The sequence below is a fragment of the Triticum aestivum genome, chromosome 6D, assembly GCF_018294505.1.
Source record: "Triticum aestivum cultivar Chinese Spring chromosome 6D, IWGSC CS RefSeq v2.1, whole genome shotgun sequence".
Taxonomy (NCBI): domain Eukaryota; kingdom Viridiplantae; phylum Streptophyta; class Magnoliopsida; order Poales; family Poaceae; genus Triticum; species Triticum aestivum.
In genome coordinates, this window is record NC_057811.1 from 13,353,099 (window position 1) to 13,368,780 (window position 15,682).

At 45.1% G+C, this 15,682-nt stretch overlaps 2 protein-coding genes across 5 annotated transcripts; one reads left to right on the top strand and one right to left on the bottom strand.

Moving 5' to 3' along the window:
- The first annotated feature begins 493 nt into the window (after positions 1 to 493).
- Positions 494 to 9,564, top strand: LOC123143078 (uncharacterized). Of its 4 annotated transcripts, none has more exons than XM_044561864.1 (5): positions 494 to 1,724; positions 3,294 to 3,375; positions 5,342 to 5,387; positions 5,477 to 8,940; positions 9,196 to 9,564. In XM_044561864.1, exons 1-2 carry the CDS (start codon positions 551 to 553, stop codon positions 3,308 to 3,310), a joined length of 1,191 nt encoding a protein of 396 aa, XP_044417799.1. In that variant the 5' UTR covers positions 494 to 550; the 3' UTR covers positions 3,311 to 3,375; positions 5,342 to 5,387; positions 5,477 to 8,940; positions 9,196 to 9,564. The 4 variants fall into 4 exon arrangements, with proteins under 4 accessions (XP_044417799.1, XP_044417800.1, XP_044417797.1 ...); XM_044561865.1 differs by having other exon boundaries at positions 494 to 1,381; positions 1,536 to 1,724; positions 5,506 to 9,564; XM_044561862.1 differs by having other exon boundaries at positions 5,477 to 9,564.
- Positions 9,565 to 11,742: 2,178 nt separating this feature from the next.
- LOC123140763 (uncharacterized) lies at positions 11,743 to 13,187 on the bottom strand. The gene is made up of 2 exons (XM_044560049.1): positions 12,357 to 13,187; positions 11,743 to 12,258 (listed from the first exon to the last, which is right to left on the bottom strand). The coding sequence occupies exons 1-2, from the start codon at positions 13,148 to 13,150 to the stop codon at positions 11,859 to 11,861; spliced, it is 1,194 nt and encodes a 397-aa protein (XP_044415984.1). The 5' UTR covers positions 13,151 to 13,187; the 3' UTR covers positions 11,743 to 11,858.
- Between the last annotated feature and the right edge of the window lie 2,495 nt (positions 13,188 to 15,682).

Sequence of the window (15,682 nt, forward strand, 5' to 3'; positions counted from 1 at the left end):
CTGGCGCAGCGACTGAGAAGTGCCTCGGGAGCGTCTCGCTGTTGAGGTGGAAGAAAATGCCGGTAAGTGAGTGCGGCAAGAGGTCCGCGAGGAGCCGCCGAGTGTCAACCACGGCGCGCCATGCCTTGCAGACGCAGAGGGACGCGGCGAGGCTGCGCGCCGACGTCTGCCGGAGGCGGCGGAGGACGTCGGCGAGAACGTCGTGAGGCAGCCGCTGCGTCAGGTCCTCCATGCGTGAGGTCGATGCTTGACTGCTTGGTGATGCTTCGATCGATCGATCAATTATATGGTTCGATATTTATTTATTAAAAAGTACAGGGAGACATGTTGGCACGTGATGGGATCCGACTCCGAACTGGGCTGGTGCTGGGGATCGGACGAGCACGTAGTAAACTGGGCCGGCCCAAGTGCCCACTGGCTTTTCTCGTGAGGCCCAGCCCGTCTATTCCTTCCTTCCTTCTTCTCCTGCGCATCTCCACTCCCCATTTCCGTTTCAACCAAACCCTAGCCAACGAGTCCGGCGGCGACGAGATGGCGCTCCGCCGACGAGATGGAGGACGAGAACCTCCTCGGCGAGATCCTCCTCCGCGTCGCCCCGCTGCCCTCCTCGCTCCTCCGCGCCTCCCTCGTCTCCAAGCAATGGGAGCGCCTCGCCGCCGCGCCCGCCTTCCACCGCCGCTTCGTCGCGCACCACCGGCAGCCCCCCATCCTCGGCGTCTTCGGGCAGCAAGGCCGGGAGCTGGTGTTCACCTCCCTTCTCGACGCTCCCGACCGCATCCCGCGGGAGCGCTTCTCGCTGCGACCCGGCGGCCACGGCGACGAGATTGATTTCTGGGCTCTGCTCGGGTGCCGCCATGGGCGCGTTCTCTTCGTCAGCACGTTTCGTCGTGCGCTCCTTGTGTTTGACCCCGTCTCCGGCGACCGCCGCCGCGTGGCCATTCCGCTGGATTTCGCCTGGTATGTCTTGGGTGGAGCTGTGCTCTGCGCCGCCGGCGACGACCAGGACCACGTGCACGGAGACTGCCACTCGAGCCCCTTTAAGGTGGTCCTGGTAGGCACCAGATTGAACCACCCAGCCATAGCCCAGGTCTACTCCTCGGAGACTGGCATGTGGGGCGATCTTGTCTCGACCACAAAACCATGCGACGGCCTCACTGACAGTTTCCCCTGTACCCTTGTCGGCAATGTCCTTTATTGGTGGTTGTATGGGCATAACAATGGCATACTCGAGTTCGATATGCATAGCCAGACACTAGCTGTGACCGAGGGGCCATCTCATGCGGACATTGACTCTATCAACAGCCGGATCATCAGGGGGGAGGATGGTGGTGTTGGCATCGCAGTATTTTCGTATCTGAGCTTGAAAATGTGGAAACGCAAGGTCAGTAGTCAGGGTATTCACACATGGGTGCTGCCGAAGATTGTTATCGTGCACAAGATCATTGATCTTACACATCCGATCAAGGCAATGGACGCTATAGTGGGGTACTCAGAGGTTGCTGGTGTGGATTTTATATCGCTGCCTTGCTGTTCAGGTCGGATCAGGACAGGGAAGGAAGCTATAGTGGGGTACTCAGAGGATGCTCATGCGCTTTTTATAAAGGTGTCTTGCTGTTCAGGACCCCATACCTTCATTGTTGAACTTGAGTCAATGCAGTCCAGGAAAATTAATCAAAGTTTTTTGGAGAATTCCTATCATCCGTTCACAGATTTCTTCACTGCAGGTAATTGTTTACCTTTATATCACAGAAGTAGCTGAATCAACCTATTTGTATATGGTTGTAGGAGTGTCCTTATTGTGCTTTGAAATGTTTGCTAACAACTTAGTTATCTTTTTCTTCCTCATTGATAAAATCAATTTTTTTAATATAACTGAACTGTATTTGTCCTGAAAAATAGAGGACTATTTTGACCACTTGCTTGATCATATCAGTTGTGCGAAGGTTTGCACACATTTTATACAAACTCATTGCAAGGAACCTCATGGTGTGCCGTGTGCCCACGTCAGGAACCTGGATTTGGTTCTCTGTCCTTACATCTGGTTCTTGCACCGTTCAAAAAAATTTATAAAATCATTGTGGAAATTGGTCGATTTGCTTAAGATAAATGTAGTCAAAGGCACCTTCATGGAAAAAATCGCACCTTTTAAGTATACGATGCTCTAAATTGGACGCCATTGCTTCTGTTTACACATTTTTCATTTTAGCTAAAGATTTTCTATCGGCAATATAAAATAAAGATACCATTATATGTAGCATTCTTGTGCCCAGCTCTCGATATTGTATTACTAGTAGTTACTCAAGCAGACCTTAGCTTGCTTCAGGGTCGTGCTGCTGACAATGCTTAGCATGTTATTCATGTTTAGCCCGTCCTCGTCCTCCCTATTTTAACATGTTGACTGAGTATTTCGCTGAAAGCTTAAAAATTTAGACTTGTGTGGCTGATAATCAATTTTTATTTGTTAAATCAGTGACACTTGTGTCCTTGTTTTACTCACCTCTTTGTAGTTTCATACTTGTGTTTTGGACTGGATTATCCGTGTCTGATTTGGCAATCACACATTATCATTTTAAGGACAAATTTGTCTGTATGCCTGTTAGCTTGCATGAAAATGCCAATGATCAACAGTGTAGGTGTCATCTCTGATATGGCCCTAAATTGAGGGGTGCATCCTATTCTGTTATCTTGACATTTTTTGTGTAGTTTGTTTCATTTGTCGTTTGGCCTTGTGAAGAGGACCAAACTTCCCATGTGGTATTATTCGCGCTTGTTCTACCTTTTGCCCTGAAGAAAGGAGAAGAATGTGATCATTCAACTACAAGAATCACCCCCCCCCCCCCCCCCCCCCCCCCCCCACACACACACACACACAAAAGACAAGGTGATTCTTTTTGCGAAAAAGACAAGGCTGTGAGGATGATACCACTGCTACTTGCAGTACTTCAAATGTTTGAGAGTATTGTTAGCAGCTTCCGAAGGTTCAAATAGATAACTCATTATTATGTTTGATCATACATGGGAATTGGTCATTTCAGAACAACCTGAAAATGCGACATTACTTGGAAAGAATGTGGCATCGTTTGGATCATTTCATACTTAAGCAATGTGAGGATGGGTTAAACCCAAATTAGATGTTCAAACACGATTTTGTTCAGCTATTTTCCTAATAATGCTAGAGTAATCTGACTTCAGAGGTTAAGTCATTAATTTCATAGTGGTGAAGTTATTTTTTTCTGATCTTTTTGAGCTATGGCTCATGCACTCGTCACTAATGGAGATTGGTTTCTGCACAGGTACTGTTCGAGCGTGAAGTACTGTTCCAGTCACTGAGCCACCAGTGTACTGTTCCAGCCGTTGAGCCACCACAGCTGCGGGGTATAACCCTATATTGTCATACATCTGTTGAACTTTCCAATTCTGCATCTTCTGCAACTCTGCATTTCTCTTATAACTTGGTTGATGCAACGAGATGTGACTCATAATGTGGGGGGCACCCTGCGGTTAAGCTGTGTTAGAGAGCACTGTCACTTTTGTCTCTTTATTTTGCTTGCTCAACTCAGTCAATTGTTCTGCTTATATAAATATAATACCTTATGACTAATGTCACAACAATCCCGATGCGCTATACCTTGGTTATGTATTCTTCCTTTTTGTGTGGAAACAATATGTCTATGTGGTGGTTGGTACTGGCTGCCGCTTGTAGGAGATATAACCTCATTTCTTGTTGAATCTGAAGCCATACTGGGCACTGGCTCCACTTTTTCCCTAGGGCTGATGGTGCAAGTTGTGAGTGGTTTGAGCTTTTTTTCTGGGGGGTCGGGGGTAGGGGTGTAAATTAAATGAGTCAATAGTCGAGGGACGAAAAGTAGTCTTCTTCCTAGATAGGTCATTAACTACTGTGGTACAGTTAAGGATGGGATGTATACTCTGAACATGTTTATGCAATCTCACCACATGCAGTATAATATGAATGTATTACTTCCTTCAAATGGTCCTGCACTGGGGCTGGGAGAGCTACCTAGTGATGGGCGATCGTGGGTTATTTAATCTGGTATTTGCTTGTTTATCGCAACTTACCACTCGTTTTCGTCGAAGCTCATGGACTTTGGTCACTAAGTTGCTACTTCTCTACTAGCTGGGTCTCTGTTTTCGTTGGTCCCATCGGCAGCAGCCGGGTTTCGTCGTGTCGTGTGTTTTGGGGCTCGACTTCGTTTCCAACACGGCCCTTCCTCTTTTTCACATAGGCTTTTCGTAAATTGTCCCGTGGATCTGCCGTGAGGCACATCGTTTGGGTTGGTAGGAGCTTCGCTTCTTGCACCCTGCAGTGCCGAAAGACATACACTGTTGTTGGGCTCTTATCCAATAGGTCCATGGTTTTCAAGTCGCGCGACTAGGCACGACTAGTCAAGTCGACGAGTTGCAAAAATATGTCGACTCGACTTAGTGTTGACTCGAGTCGCGTGTCGAGCGACTCATCCATGAATAGGTCATATCCCCGGTGCCCAAGTTGCGTCAGTGTTTAGGTCACCTTGTTTACCTCTGCTTTTCCGCACAACCCTCTCCTTTTTTGTCATGCAGCAGCATTGTTTGGGTCGATGGAGAGCTGTTCCGTACTTTTCTTTCCCACCCTATTCTTCTCTGATTAAGCTGCCTACATAGCCACTATTGGGCCTGCACGGCAGCCGGGTGCTCCTTTCCACAGTAAGAACCAAGCGGGTGGTCAAAGCCTACACCTCATTATGAATAATAATGCTGCCCCTCTCTTCCCAACTCTGTGCTCTGTCCTTTCCTTCCTGTCGTGATGGAAAGGGGCTCATGGCGTGTAACCATCGGTTTCAGCCCCTTTCATGGAGATCAAGGCAACAACAACCACATCCACAATGATGGACGATGGCGAAGAGCCAAGCCCATCCATCTAAATATTTTCCTGTTTTGTGCAGCAATCTTTTTGTTCATAAGTGCCACCCATTTATAGTTTTGCTATTAAAAGAATGAAACCGATTTGCTACTTTAGTTATGACTACATTTTAGATAGAGACCTTAATATGGTGTCCGATGTTGTCCTGTGATTGCTATGGTAGTGCACAGGGACCCACGGCATTCTTAGTGTGTCCAAGACTATCCGCAGTAAAATTGTTAAAGTTTCAGCCATGATGTGCGAGAGAATGTTTTTTTTTCTTATTCAATTTAGGAGAGATGTTTTACTCACGTAGCTAGAAATCTGAACTTGTTAGTTTGTCGGCTAGCGGCACATATCAAAACTCTGTACATTTTGCGGAATGAAAATAGAAATCAGAATTGGGTTCAGTACAAATCTTTAATTTCTTTCTGCTTGATGCAGGTGATCACATGATTCAGTTGACCAATAGGTTTTCTTCAGCAACCAGGTATATACTTTTCAAATTGTTTCCTTCGTATGTTTAAGCCAGGTGTAATATGCATCACCATGAATCATATGAAACTTTATCAATTGCAGTCATATGTTGATGATTTGCTATGATACAGAGTTCTAAATTCATCTCCTATATGAAGACAACAACAAACAACAACAATTGCAGGTAAGCACTATGTGGTAAGAAAACTAGGTGAGTAGGGAGGGAGGCACTATCACGGACATTCTAATTTAGATTTTATCAGTCCTCACGGTTATCATCATCTCTTTGCAAATTTTGCAAAAAATAGTGTTCTGTCATGGTCATTTGACAGAATGAAGAGAAAAACAAGTGTAGGCTGGTAGAAGTGGAACTTCCGAATTACCACCTTGCTTTCAACATAATAGTTTGTTTCTTCGTTTTCTATTTGTATGACAGCAATATATATATATCAGTAAAAACGAAAGAATGTTTGTGAGCTAGTTTCAGACGTGGTAACAGAATACCAGTAAAACATGTTATTGCTATATATTAATTTTTTCCTTCCTGATATTTTGTGCTGCCTCTTTTTAACAACATTGGTTATTTGGCAGATGCACATGTGCCGTTTAATGAGGTGAGATCTTACAGTGTGGTTTTACCAGTCAGCCAGTGCTCTTTTATTCTTTTCCTTTTTTGTGCTGGACCCATTTTCAGTGCCTTCCTCCCTGTTTTGTAGTTTTTTTTTCACTTTTGAAGGATATCGCGGGATGTTTAAGCATGGAAGATTCGCTAGTTTTTTCCTTCTACTTTTTTGATTTTTTTGGAGCAACCGACTGGAGCTCTGCCTTTCTGTATAGAAGAGGAAAATTGACCAGCTTATAAGGAAAATTGGCTGTAAACAGATCCAATTGAGCCATGCACACCAGCACGAGGCTGCACATACAGCGAGCCGACTTTTCTACCATCCAAGCAACCAGAATCGACACACAACAACACAACCTGGTTGTGGAGCCACCACTCCGGCATACAAACCATCATCTCGCCCACACACCAGCCGAGTCGATGACTTTGCCACCCAAGTGATCTGACTCGACACCGGTCTCGAGATCGCAAAAGCGATCGTCGCTCCGGCCTCGACACCCGCCTCGAGATCGCATACCAAATGAGTCGATGACTTTGCCACCCCAATGACTCGATAGCGTATGTCACAAAGGCGGTCTCCGGAGCCACCGCTTCGGCCTCCCACGGGCCCCGAGGCCGTACACTTGCCTAGTTGACGTCAAAACCATGGGACAACCTCAACCATTGTCATCTGATAGAAGACTGGACCTCCAAAGGTGATGCCCCAAGGGGGAAGCGATGCGAATGCCGCCGACGCCCGCTCATGGCCTAGTTAGAGCTTGAGTTTTCACTCGGAGAGCTCGAGATCCAAATGACGAGGGAGCTGAGGACGCCGTTGTCGCCGGCATCGTCAGAAGTCAGTGCTAGGCTTTCCCCTGGAGTTCACCATACAACTTGTCGCCAGCCATTTTCAATAATAACAATAGCTATGGAACCCAAACAACTCGTCGCCGACAACAACCGACTTACGTGCGACAAACCAATGCAACATCTTGAACTGCCATGGCCATCCCCGAACCACACCCATGTGTGAGTGACGCTATGCTGCCATCTTTCGTCCATGGCACACCAAGGAACGACACCATGGGCGCGAACATGCTGGCACCAACAACCACCAGCGGCCGGTGCCCTGCCACCCTGGGGACCCTCGACACTAGGCAGTAACCATCGCATCCGGAGCCTCCATGTACACTGCAACCCTCCAGGTCTGGAGCAAGACCACTACTGCAGCTTGCTACTGCGGCAGACCGCGCCGGCCCGATCCAGGAGATAGAGGACAGATCTAGAGCAGCATCAGCGAGCCCTCCCTGGCTGCCGCCACACAGCCTGCACAACCCCCGATGGCAGATCCAGGCGTGGCAGCCTAGGTTCGGCGAGGCCGTGTCAACAGGACTGCCGCACCTGTGGCCAGGATAGTCAACCACCCGCAGCCGAGCATGGGCGCCGAAGCGCACCAAGCGCACCACCCTGACCACGACCCGAGGTCCCGCCTCCCCCGCATGTGGCCCTCCGGTGAGCTTGTCCCGGGGCCACTGCTCCGACCTCCACACGCTAGTCCGCCAAGCGCCGCCACACCAAACCGTGGGCCGATCACTAGAGCCTACCGACAAGAGCAAGGACTCCCCATCACCTTTGGTAGCAGGGCACGCTGACACCGCGGTGGAGGCCGGCGGCAGCGGCGGCGAATGGGAGAGATCGGAGATGGCGGTCCTAGGGTTCCCCTGATGTTAACTTGCAACACAGATTTCCCCTTGTTGGATATCTGCAGTCCCTTTTTCTTTTACTTCTTTTACTTTTTATTACAGTCTATTCTTGTGTCATTTTTCCTTCTTTTCATGGATTCTTTGATCAAGAATTTGTCTTTGATTTCTTTATTTTTACTTGATTGAATGTGGACGCGATTAAAGAAGAAATTGAATTAGACTACTTTCTTACTATTTCAATTTACTAATCTGTTCTATGTAGATTTGAAGATAATACAATCTACCACACTTTACGACTGCAACCAGATCCTTAAGACTTGTTTTTACTTATTTAATCCCTTCATTTCTTCAGTGATTAATTGAAATTTCAATTGATCATTTTGGCTGACTACTTTTACATCCGGATGTTGCAAGTCAACATACCCAATCACTGGACTGCATTATTAATTGTTGGTTATTTTGCTACTATTAAGTTTAGAAGTATGCTATGTGAGTTGGTCACTATCAGTCTTTTAGGTGAATATCTTCTGTAAACTGAATCAGTGGGCTATGAAAATTTTGTACTCTCACTGTAAGATTTGTTGATTTCAATATTAATTTTTGTACTAATATGAACACACTTGCTAATGTCCATGCCTGTAATTGTTCGGAAGATTAAATTTGGTTAGCCAAGTTTCTTTGTATGGATTTCCATCAGTTTAATCTCTATACAATATAATGTTTTCAGAATTTTGGCTGACTTGCTCTAAGAATATGAAACACAAAGAATTATCTCCTCTGATTGGTTAAGCTAGCTAACTTAGTTATTTCCCCATTGTTTTATTGATTTAGTCTCCATGAGATGTTTTGAAAACCATGCTTGTATTCTATTTTTATTTGATTAACTGCACTCCATCATAATACTGTTACCTAGTGTGATGAATGAAGTAATGACCCCTATTGTTTGCTTTTAGCTCACAATTTGCCATTTGTGACTAACAATTACTATGTGCCTATGAGTTGTTATATCTGTTTTTACATTCATGTTGTTTTTTTTGGACATAATTAAGTCAAGGCATTTTTTCTGTTTCCTCAAAACCAGTTTCTTCAGATTTACTTGTTTTTTTTTCATTTATCTTGTGATACAAGCAAGAACTCTACCTACATGATTTTAGATTTCTTGTAGGCAGGGTTGATGTTGAATCCTTGGTTGCTTGGCGTAGCAAGGATATGGAATCCGTAACTTGCTCTGCAAGCATCTGAGATCTTGTGGGTTGATGAAGGTGAGCGCATGTTAGTTAAGTAAGGCATGTGTCCTGAAATGTCTTAATGAATGTACATATCTGGAAAGTTGCTCTATTTTCTAATCCCTCATGCCGCTGGAAAGTTGCTCTATTTTCATGATTGTTCCCTCGGGTGTAATTCTTTCATATTTTGTTGTGCCTGCTTGCTCAACTGATATTTAAGTCTAATTTTTTTATTGTGCATTTTTTTCTGGGTGCCACTGCAATCCAACCTTTGTGAATCGAAAACTCTAGCCGGAGAAGGCAGCTAGCCCTAGAAGGTGTGATGGAGAAGAATTACACGTAAGGCCATCATCACCAAATGAAAACAATCTGTGAATTTTATTGCAGGCTCTTGCAAATGTTGTTATCCATGGACGATTTGAAGCGAAGACGATCTGCTGAGAATTATCATCGATCAGTGGTCGAGGACGTCCAAGGGAAATGTTAGTTGCTGGTTTTGGTCTAGTTCAACACAAGCCTTTCTTTTTACTAATATGTATGTAATACTCTTTAAAAAATTGTAACTGTAATACGCTTGATGATGAATGAGGAGAGGTCTTGCTGTTACGCAAAAGTAAACTGAAGGCTTAAATCAGGGAAATATCCAATTTTCTCCATGAATGGAAGTCAGTCATGCCATTCTTTCCTTTCTAAATCAGCAACAACTGTGTGAATAGCAACTTGGATATGAAAAATACTACTGAGATGGTGTATTTGAAGCGTCTGATGTCATTGTGGGACGGAGGGAGTATTTATTATAAAATCAGCAATTTATTATTCCTAAGGCAACTAGTAGAAAATTGTGGTTCTAAGTTGATAAAAGACGTATGCCATCATACTAAGTTGCGCATAAAACATCACGCGGAACTTTTGTCAGATGTGTAGTTATGGAGGGGATACTTACTAGCACAATAAGCACACAACCGGCTTTTTGCATGACTAATGGACACAGTTAACACCAACTCACATGTACAAAGGATCTTGCGTACAAAGAACAAAGTAATACAAGCTGAATCTATATATGCCCTAGACGGATGAAAAGGGAAAAAGGACGCGAAGCGACCAGGCAACGACCATTGGCACCAAACATCTCTTGACAATACAAGGACTACGACAATGGTTCTCCAATATCTATGCCTGCACGAAAAGGAGTAGACGCGTACACGCCGTCGTTGCCAGATCCAACCACTAAAAGCCAGATCGTGGGTTTTCACCTTGAAGACCAAGTACGAGATCCAATCATTGAAGGCCAGATCATGATTTCACCTTGAAAATCAAGTCTGGGCAAACTCTAAGCAATGTCGTCAACAAAATAATGATACAAAAACATCGCTTTTGTCAGGTATGGTCAACTAAGGTCAAACCTAGGATTTTCACCTTGGAGTTTGAGACCACGTACACAAGAAGCACCACCAAATCAAAACCCTTCTTGATGTCCTCCATTTTTTGTGGTCCCAGCAACTAGTATGTGCACGGTCCACGCGAATGATGACCATTCCCGCACAAGCAAGCAGTCAGGCCACGACAAGAGACGCTCACCACAAAAGCCACCGAACGACGAAATCTCGACGTCGCACATGTGGCAGAGTCAATGAGGGATGCCAAAATCCCAATTCGAGATGCTTCGGAAGCCCCACACCATCCTCACAAGCGGCAACCAATGATAGATCTACATCAGATGATACCAGCAAGCGCTACCTCTTGCTCCGTCGTCCTGTCCACAAGCATTGGACCACGGCACTAGCCACATGTTCAAGCAAAAGGACCGCCTCACAGAGACGCGGATTGCTGCCACCTGCGAACCAAAAGATTGCGAGCTCACTGGCAATCTGGAAACGAAGTCGCCGTTGCTTCACAACCTTTGCCACAAGCTCAAGCTGCCACACAAACATCACATCACTCGATCACACGCAGACGTCCATATAGGGGCACCAATGCCATAGGAGATCGTCATCCAGTACCACTACGATAAGGGCCGGCGGGAGTGATTATCACCTGACCAACCGATACTGCGCAACACAACAACGCCAGGGCCAACCTCAGCATAGGAAAGTACGCTGCCCATGCCACTTCTCTCACGTCCCCATATCTGTACAACAACAATGTAAGATGCAACGATCGCCACTGCAAGGCTCACGCCACCAAGTCCCTGGAAAGGATTGTCTTGTCGTCCGAACCAACCTCCACCACCCTGACAAGGGCGCCGCGTCACCGTGTCCAGAGCAACCGCTACACTGTCACGAGGCAACATCTTGTGGCCTGGGAACTCCCCACCCCTCTTTGGGGTGTGTGCCGCCACCAATGAGGCGCGTGTTGGTTGCAATGGCACTGAGGGACGTCGACAGGGTGGGGTGCTAGAGGTGGCAGTTGGGGTTGCTCTTGGGTCGCTCACTCATTTAAAACTATTTCACTTAATTTCTTTTCGTATTCTTTCAATGTGGTTCAAGATTCATCTAATAGGTGTAGGAATGCTACTGCACCTTCCTGGTGCATATATTCTCTTAAATCTTGGTTAATCAAATATCACTCGAGTGTAACCCACATATAAGTGGCATAACTATATATCTCCTCCTCTATAATATGTTCCTACGAAGGAGGAGTAATGCGCTGATAAAAACCAAGAAATGAACAATTTTTTTAAACCAATTCCATTCGAGGACCACCATACAAAACTGTAACCAAAAGAATTTCTACACCTTTTGTACCTAGGACTTAGCCGATCAATGTCTCTGTTTCCTTGCCATGAATAAGCCATATATATAACTAAGCTACCGCTTGTTGCTTCGTACCATAATAAAATAAAACAAATGAATTTATTCATAAGATGTTCATTTCTCTACATGAATCGATCACTCTTGCACCTAAAGTTCATGAAAAAGTAAATCGTTCAGCTAATCCCCCGTACCTTAACTAAGCTACTGCTTGTTGCTTGAAAGCTCTCCCATCAAACACAATGTGTATGGGAAAGCCAGCCATACGCGGTCTGCAGTTAAGGGGCCAAAGTCTTCGGTCTTGGAGCTATTGAAATGGTAAGCCATTACTCTTTTGGAGGGTCTTTGGAAGACAAAGACGGTCTCTTTGTTTGGATGAAATCCAAGTAGAGTTTTGTGGTAAGAACTATCGTTGATGCTGCACTTTAAGACCCATTTTATCTGATCACCTGTTTCGACGAGGTACCAAATCCGAAGTTTGGGGCCATGATCTAATGCACAATATACACCATTCTTAGATTTTCCTAAATAATGGCCAAAAAGATATTTCTGGGAACCTTTCGGCGGCTTAATTACTTGGTAATTATGGTTTGACAAGTTTACTCTGCAAAAGATAAACCATGGTAAAAATTAGAATAATAACTAGCTACACAACAGCGTAAAATATATAAATTGGTGTTTAAGATGCCAGTAGCCAGTTACCTCATGAACACGCCATGTTGGCGGTAGTAAAGTGATCCCTGCCAGTATGCGGCATACCAGTGGTTGGACGGAGGAACGTGTAACATGTTGCGGATGGTCCCCGCGGCCTCCCCTTCACGAACAAAAGATCTCTCCTCCCACCTCGTTGTCCTCGACGAGAAGACAAGCAAAACAAAAATCGACGGTGGCCATTCTCTCTCTTGTATACGAGGATCCACCAATTTGTTAATATCTGACAACGGAATAAAGGGAACGTACTTGCTTAAGAAGACCTCATAGTGCGGTGACACCGCGGGATCAAACACGAGGTATCGATCATGGAAGTCCATGTAACGATCTACATGATCAACGTCCTCCATGCCCGGTGTGCACATGGGTGGAGGAGTAGGCAGGTGCGTCCACTGCCGTGTAGCGGGATTAAGCACCCATGACTCTTTACAGTCGCCGTCGTTGAGCAGGAGGAGGCCGTTGCAGTGCTGCGTGATTGCCAAGCACTTAATGGCATCGGAGCCGGTATCCACGTAGTCCAACGGGTCGATGTTCACGGACGATGAGGCGGGCGAGAAGTATCTGGGGAGCGGCTCGCCGTTCAGGTGGAAGAATATACCGGTCAGCGAGTAGGACGGGAGGTCCTTGAGCAGCCGGCGGCCGTCGATGATGGCACGCCACGCCTTGCAGACGCACCGGGACGCGGCGAGGCTGGGCGACGTAGTCCGGAGGCGGCGGAAGACATTGGCGAGCAGGTCGTCGGGTAGTTGCTGCGTCAGATCCTCCGCCGACGTCGTCCTCTCCATCGTTATCTGAACAACTTGTTGCTGCTGCGATCGAGTATAATGGTTCGACACCTTGTATTAGGGCGTGATGGAGTTGGACCGGACTAAATTGGGCCGGCCGAACTATCCACTGGGCGTCGATGACACAGATAACAATTCTGAGATCCTTAACTTATATTCCCCTATAAAAAGGAGAAAAAAATCCTCAACTTGTTCACCTAGTTTTTTTTGCGAAAAGGACAAAATCTATTATAAAGATTCACCGGAAGTACAAAGCACCTCAAACATAATAAAAATTACATCAAGGTCCATGGACCACCGAACGACCATTGCCGCCACCAGAACGTGCCGCCAACGTGCCGTTGTGGCCGCTTCTATACCGGAGATGGCCTGAATTTGTCGATGACAGTCGGGAAGTCTTCGTGCACGTGCCCCTAAGGACCAGCGCCCCAGAGCTGCAATCGTCGTCGTTAAATTCTTGAATCGATCTGAAGAACCTGGCACCATATATCGTCGTCGCGTACGCACGATGAGAAACCCTAACCTCCACTACTAGGGAAAAACCTAGCAGTAGCGCCGGTTTTAGTTATAGCAGTAGCGCGGTCCCGTGCTACTGCTACGGTGCTACAACTAAAGGGTAGCAGTAGCATGGGTTGGCCCGCGTTACTGCTATACCTACTTAGCAGTAGCGCTCGCCTCTCTACCCGCGCTACTACTATTATTACGTATTCTATTTCTTTTTTATTTTATGTCCTATTCATAGACCATTATACAAGTTTTCGTCCAATAGCAATTTAGAGGTTGTTTTTACATCATTGGGTGAAAAAACCGCAGATTAGTTTCAAGTGGATGGATCCAAAGTGACCATTAATCCGCGGTTCTTTCACCCAATGACATAATAACTCATCATCATCATCATCATCATCATCATCATCATCATCATATCATTAACAACTTATCATCATAATACATCATTGTCATATAACAACTCCTCCTCCTCATCATTTTCGTCCATGAGACATCATATATCAACTTGGTCACTAGTTATAATAACAACTCCTCCTCCTCATCATCGTAGTACTCATAATCACTACTCCTCCTCCTCCTCATCATCATCAATTCTAACACATTGTATCACATAATAACAACTTCTCATCATCATCATAGTCGTATATAACCAACACTAAATAATTGTTCTTAATACCTAGGACCTACTCCTCTCTCCTAGGTAAAATACCATAAAACAGATCCATCTCCATAATGGAGAATGGAGATAAACCTATCTCCAACTTGTGGCTTGCGCACACTCATTTTGTCTCCAATTAGTTGCGTGTGCGCATTCATCACTTTGCTCCATTCTTTGATTCTGAGCCTTCCATCATTTGAATAAATTGAGTATGCACTGTGGTAAGCCTTCGGAGGAGTTGGTCGTAAGCTAACCATATGCATATCACCTTCGATAAACATCAAATCAGGCACAACCTCCTTCGGGAGCCTCTGTTGAAAAATGTAATAGTAATATATATAGTTAGCAATGTAGTTTTCTTAAGAATAATGTATACAATGAAGTTACCATCATTAACAAATCTTAACAAGTTTTTGGCAATGAAGTTACCATCAAGCAATTTATGGACTAGTGGCACGTATCTAGTATAATTTGGGATGATCGAGTGATTGGTTTTAAAGGCCTCAACATCTTCTATGAATGAGGCAAGATAACCTTTCTTCTCACAATTAAGCTCGGAGTCATAGTTGTAGTATGTGTTGTCTACAACCTTCCGAGTATTTCTTGAGGATAAGAAATAAACTGACAATTATAAATAAATAAGTTTAGTACCGACGAACACCAAATAATTTTAAATTAACAATATAAATTACTTAACTTAACAAATTAGTTTGACAAACTCACATCTAGGCAAAACTGAAGGCATATCCACATCCACCCAGATGTTGATATTATCATCATCATCATAATCTTCTGGACGAATATCAAATCTTATTTGCATACCCTCCTCAAATCCATATGCCTTGTAGAGAGCTTCCCAATTAGAGCAACCGAAATGGGAGTGATTGACTGCATTGTACAGCTTAACCAGAAACTCATAACCATGTTTAGTTCTTAAGTGAGCCATCCTCGTCTCCACATTCTCAAAGTCATCTAAACCAAAACCAAGCTTCTCCAATACATATGGTCTAGCATGGCACGGGATGTACTAATCGAATTGAAAAAAATCCAGAAATTACACGTTGAACAAAAGAAGCACAAGTGACGATATTAATTACGATGAAATGTTTGTCGTTACGTACCGTACAAACATCAAAGGTCTCTTACAGCTTCACGGTGAAAAACCTATCATTTTGCAGGTGAGGAAACTTGTCGCATAAACCCCGGTCATCGTGGCAGTACCCGCACTCCGGGAACCCATCGTCATCGGACATCTCCTGTGTTCAAAAGTCAAAGATTATAACTCGATGGCAAAACCCAAAATGGCGTTAAATGCTCTTTCCGGCATTTCCAACGCACTCGATATTTCCTATATTGTAGCACAAGCC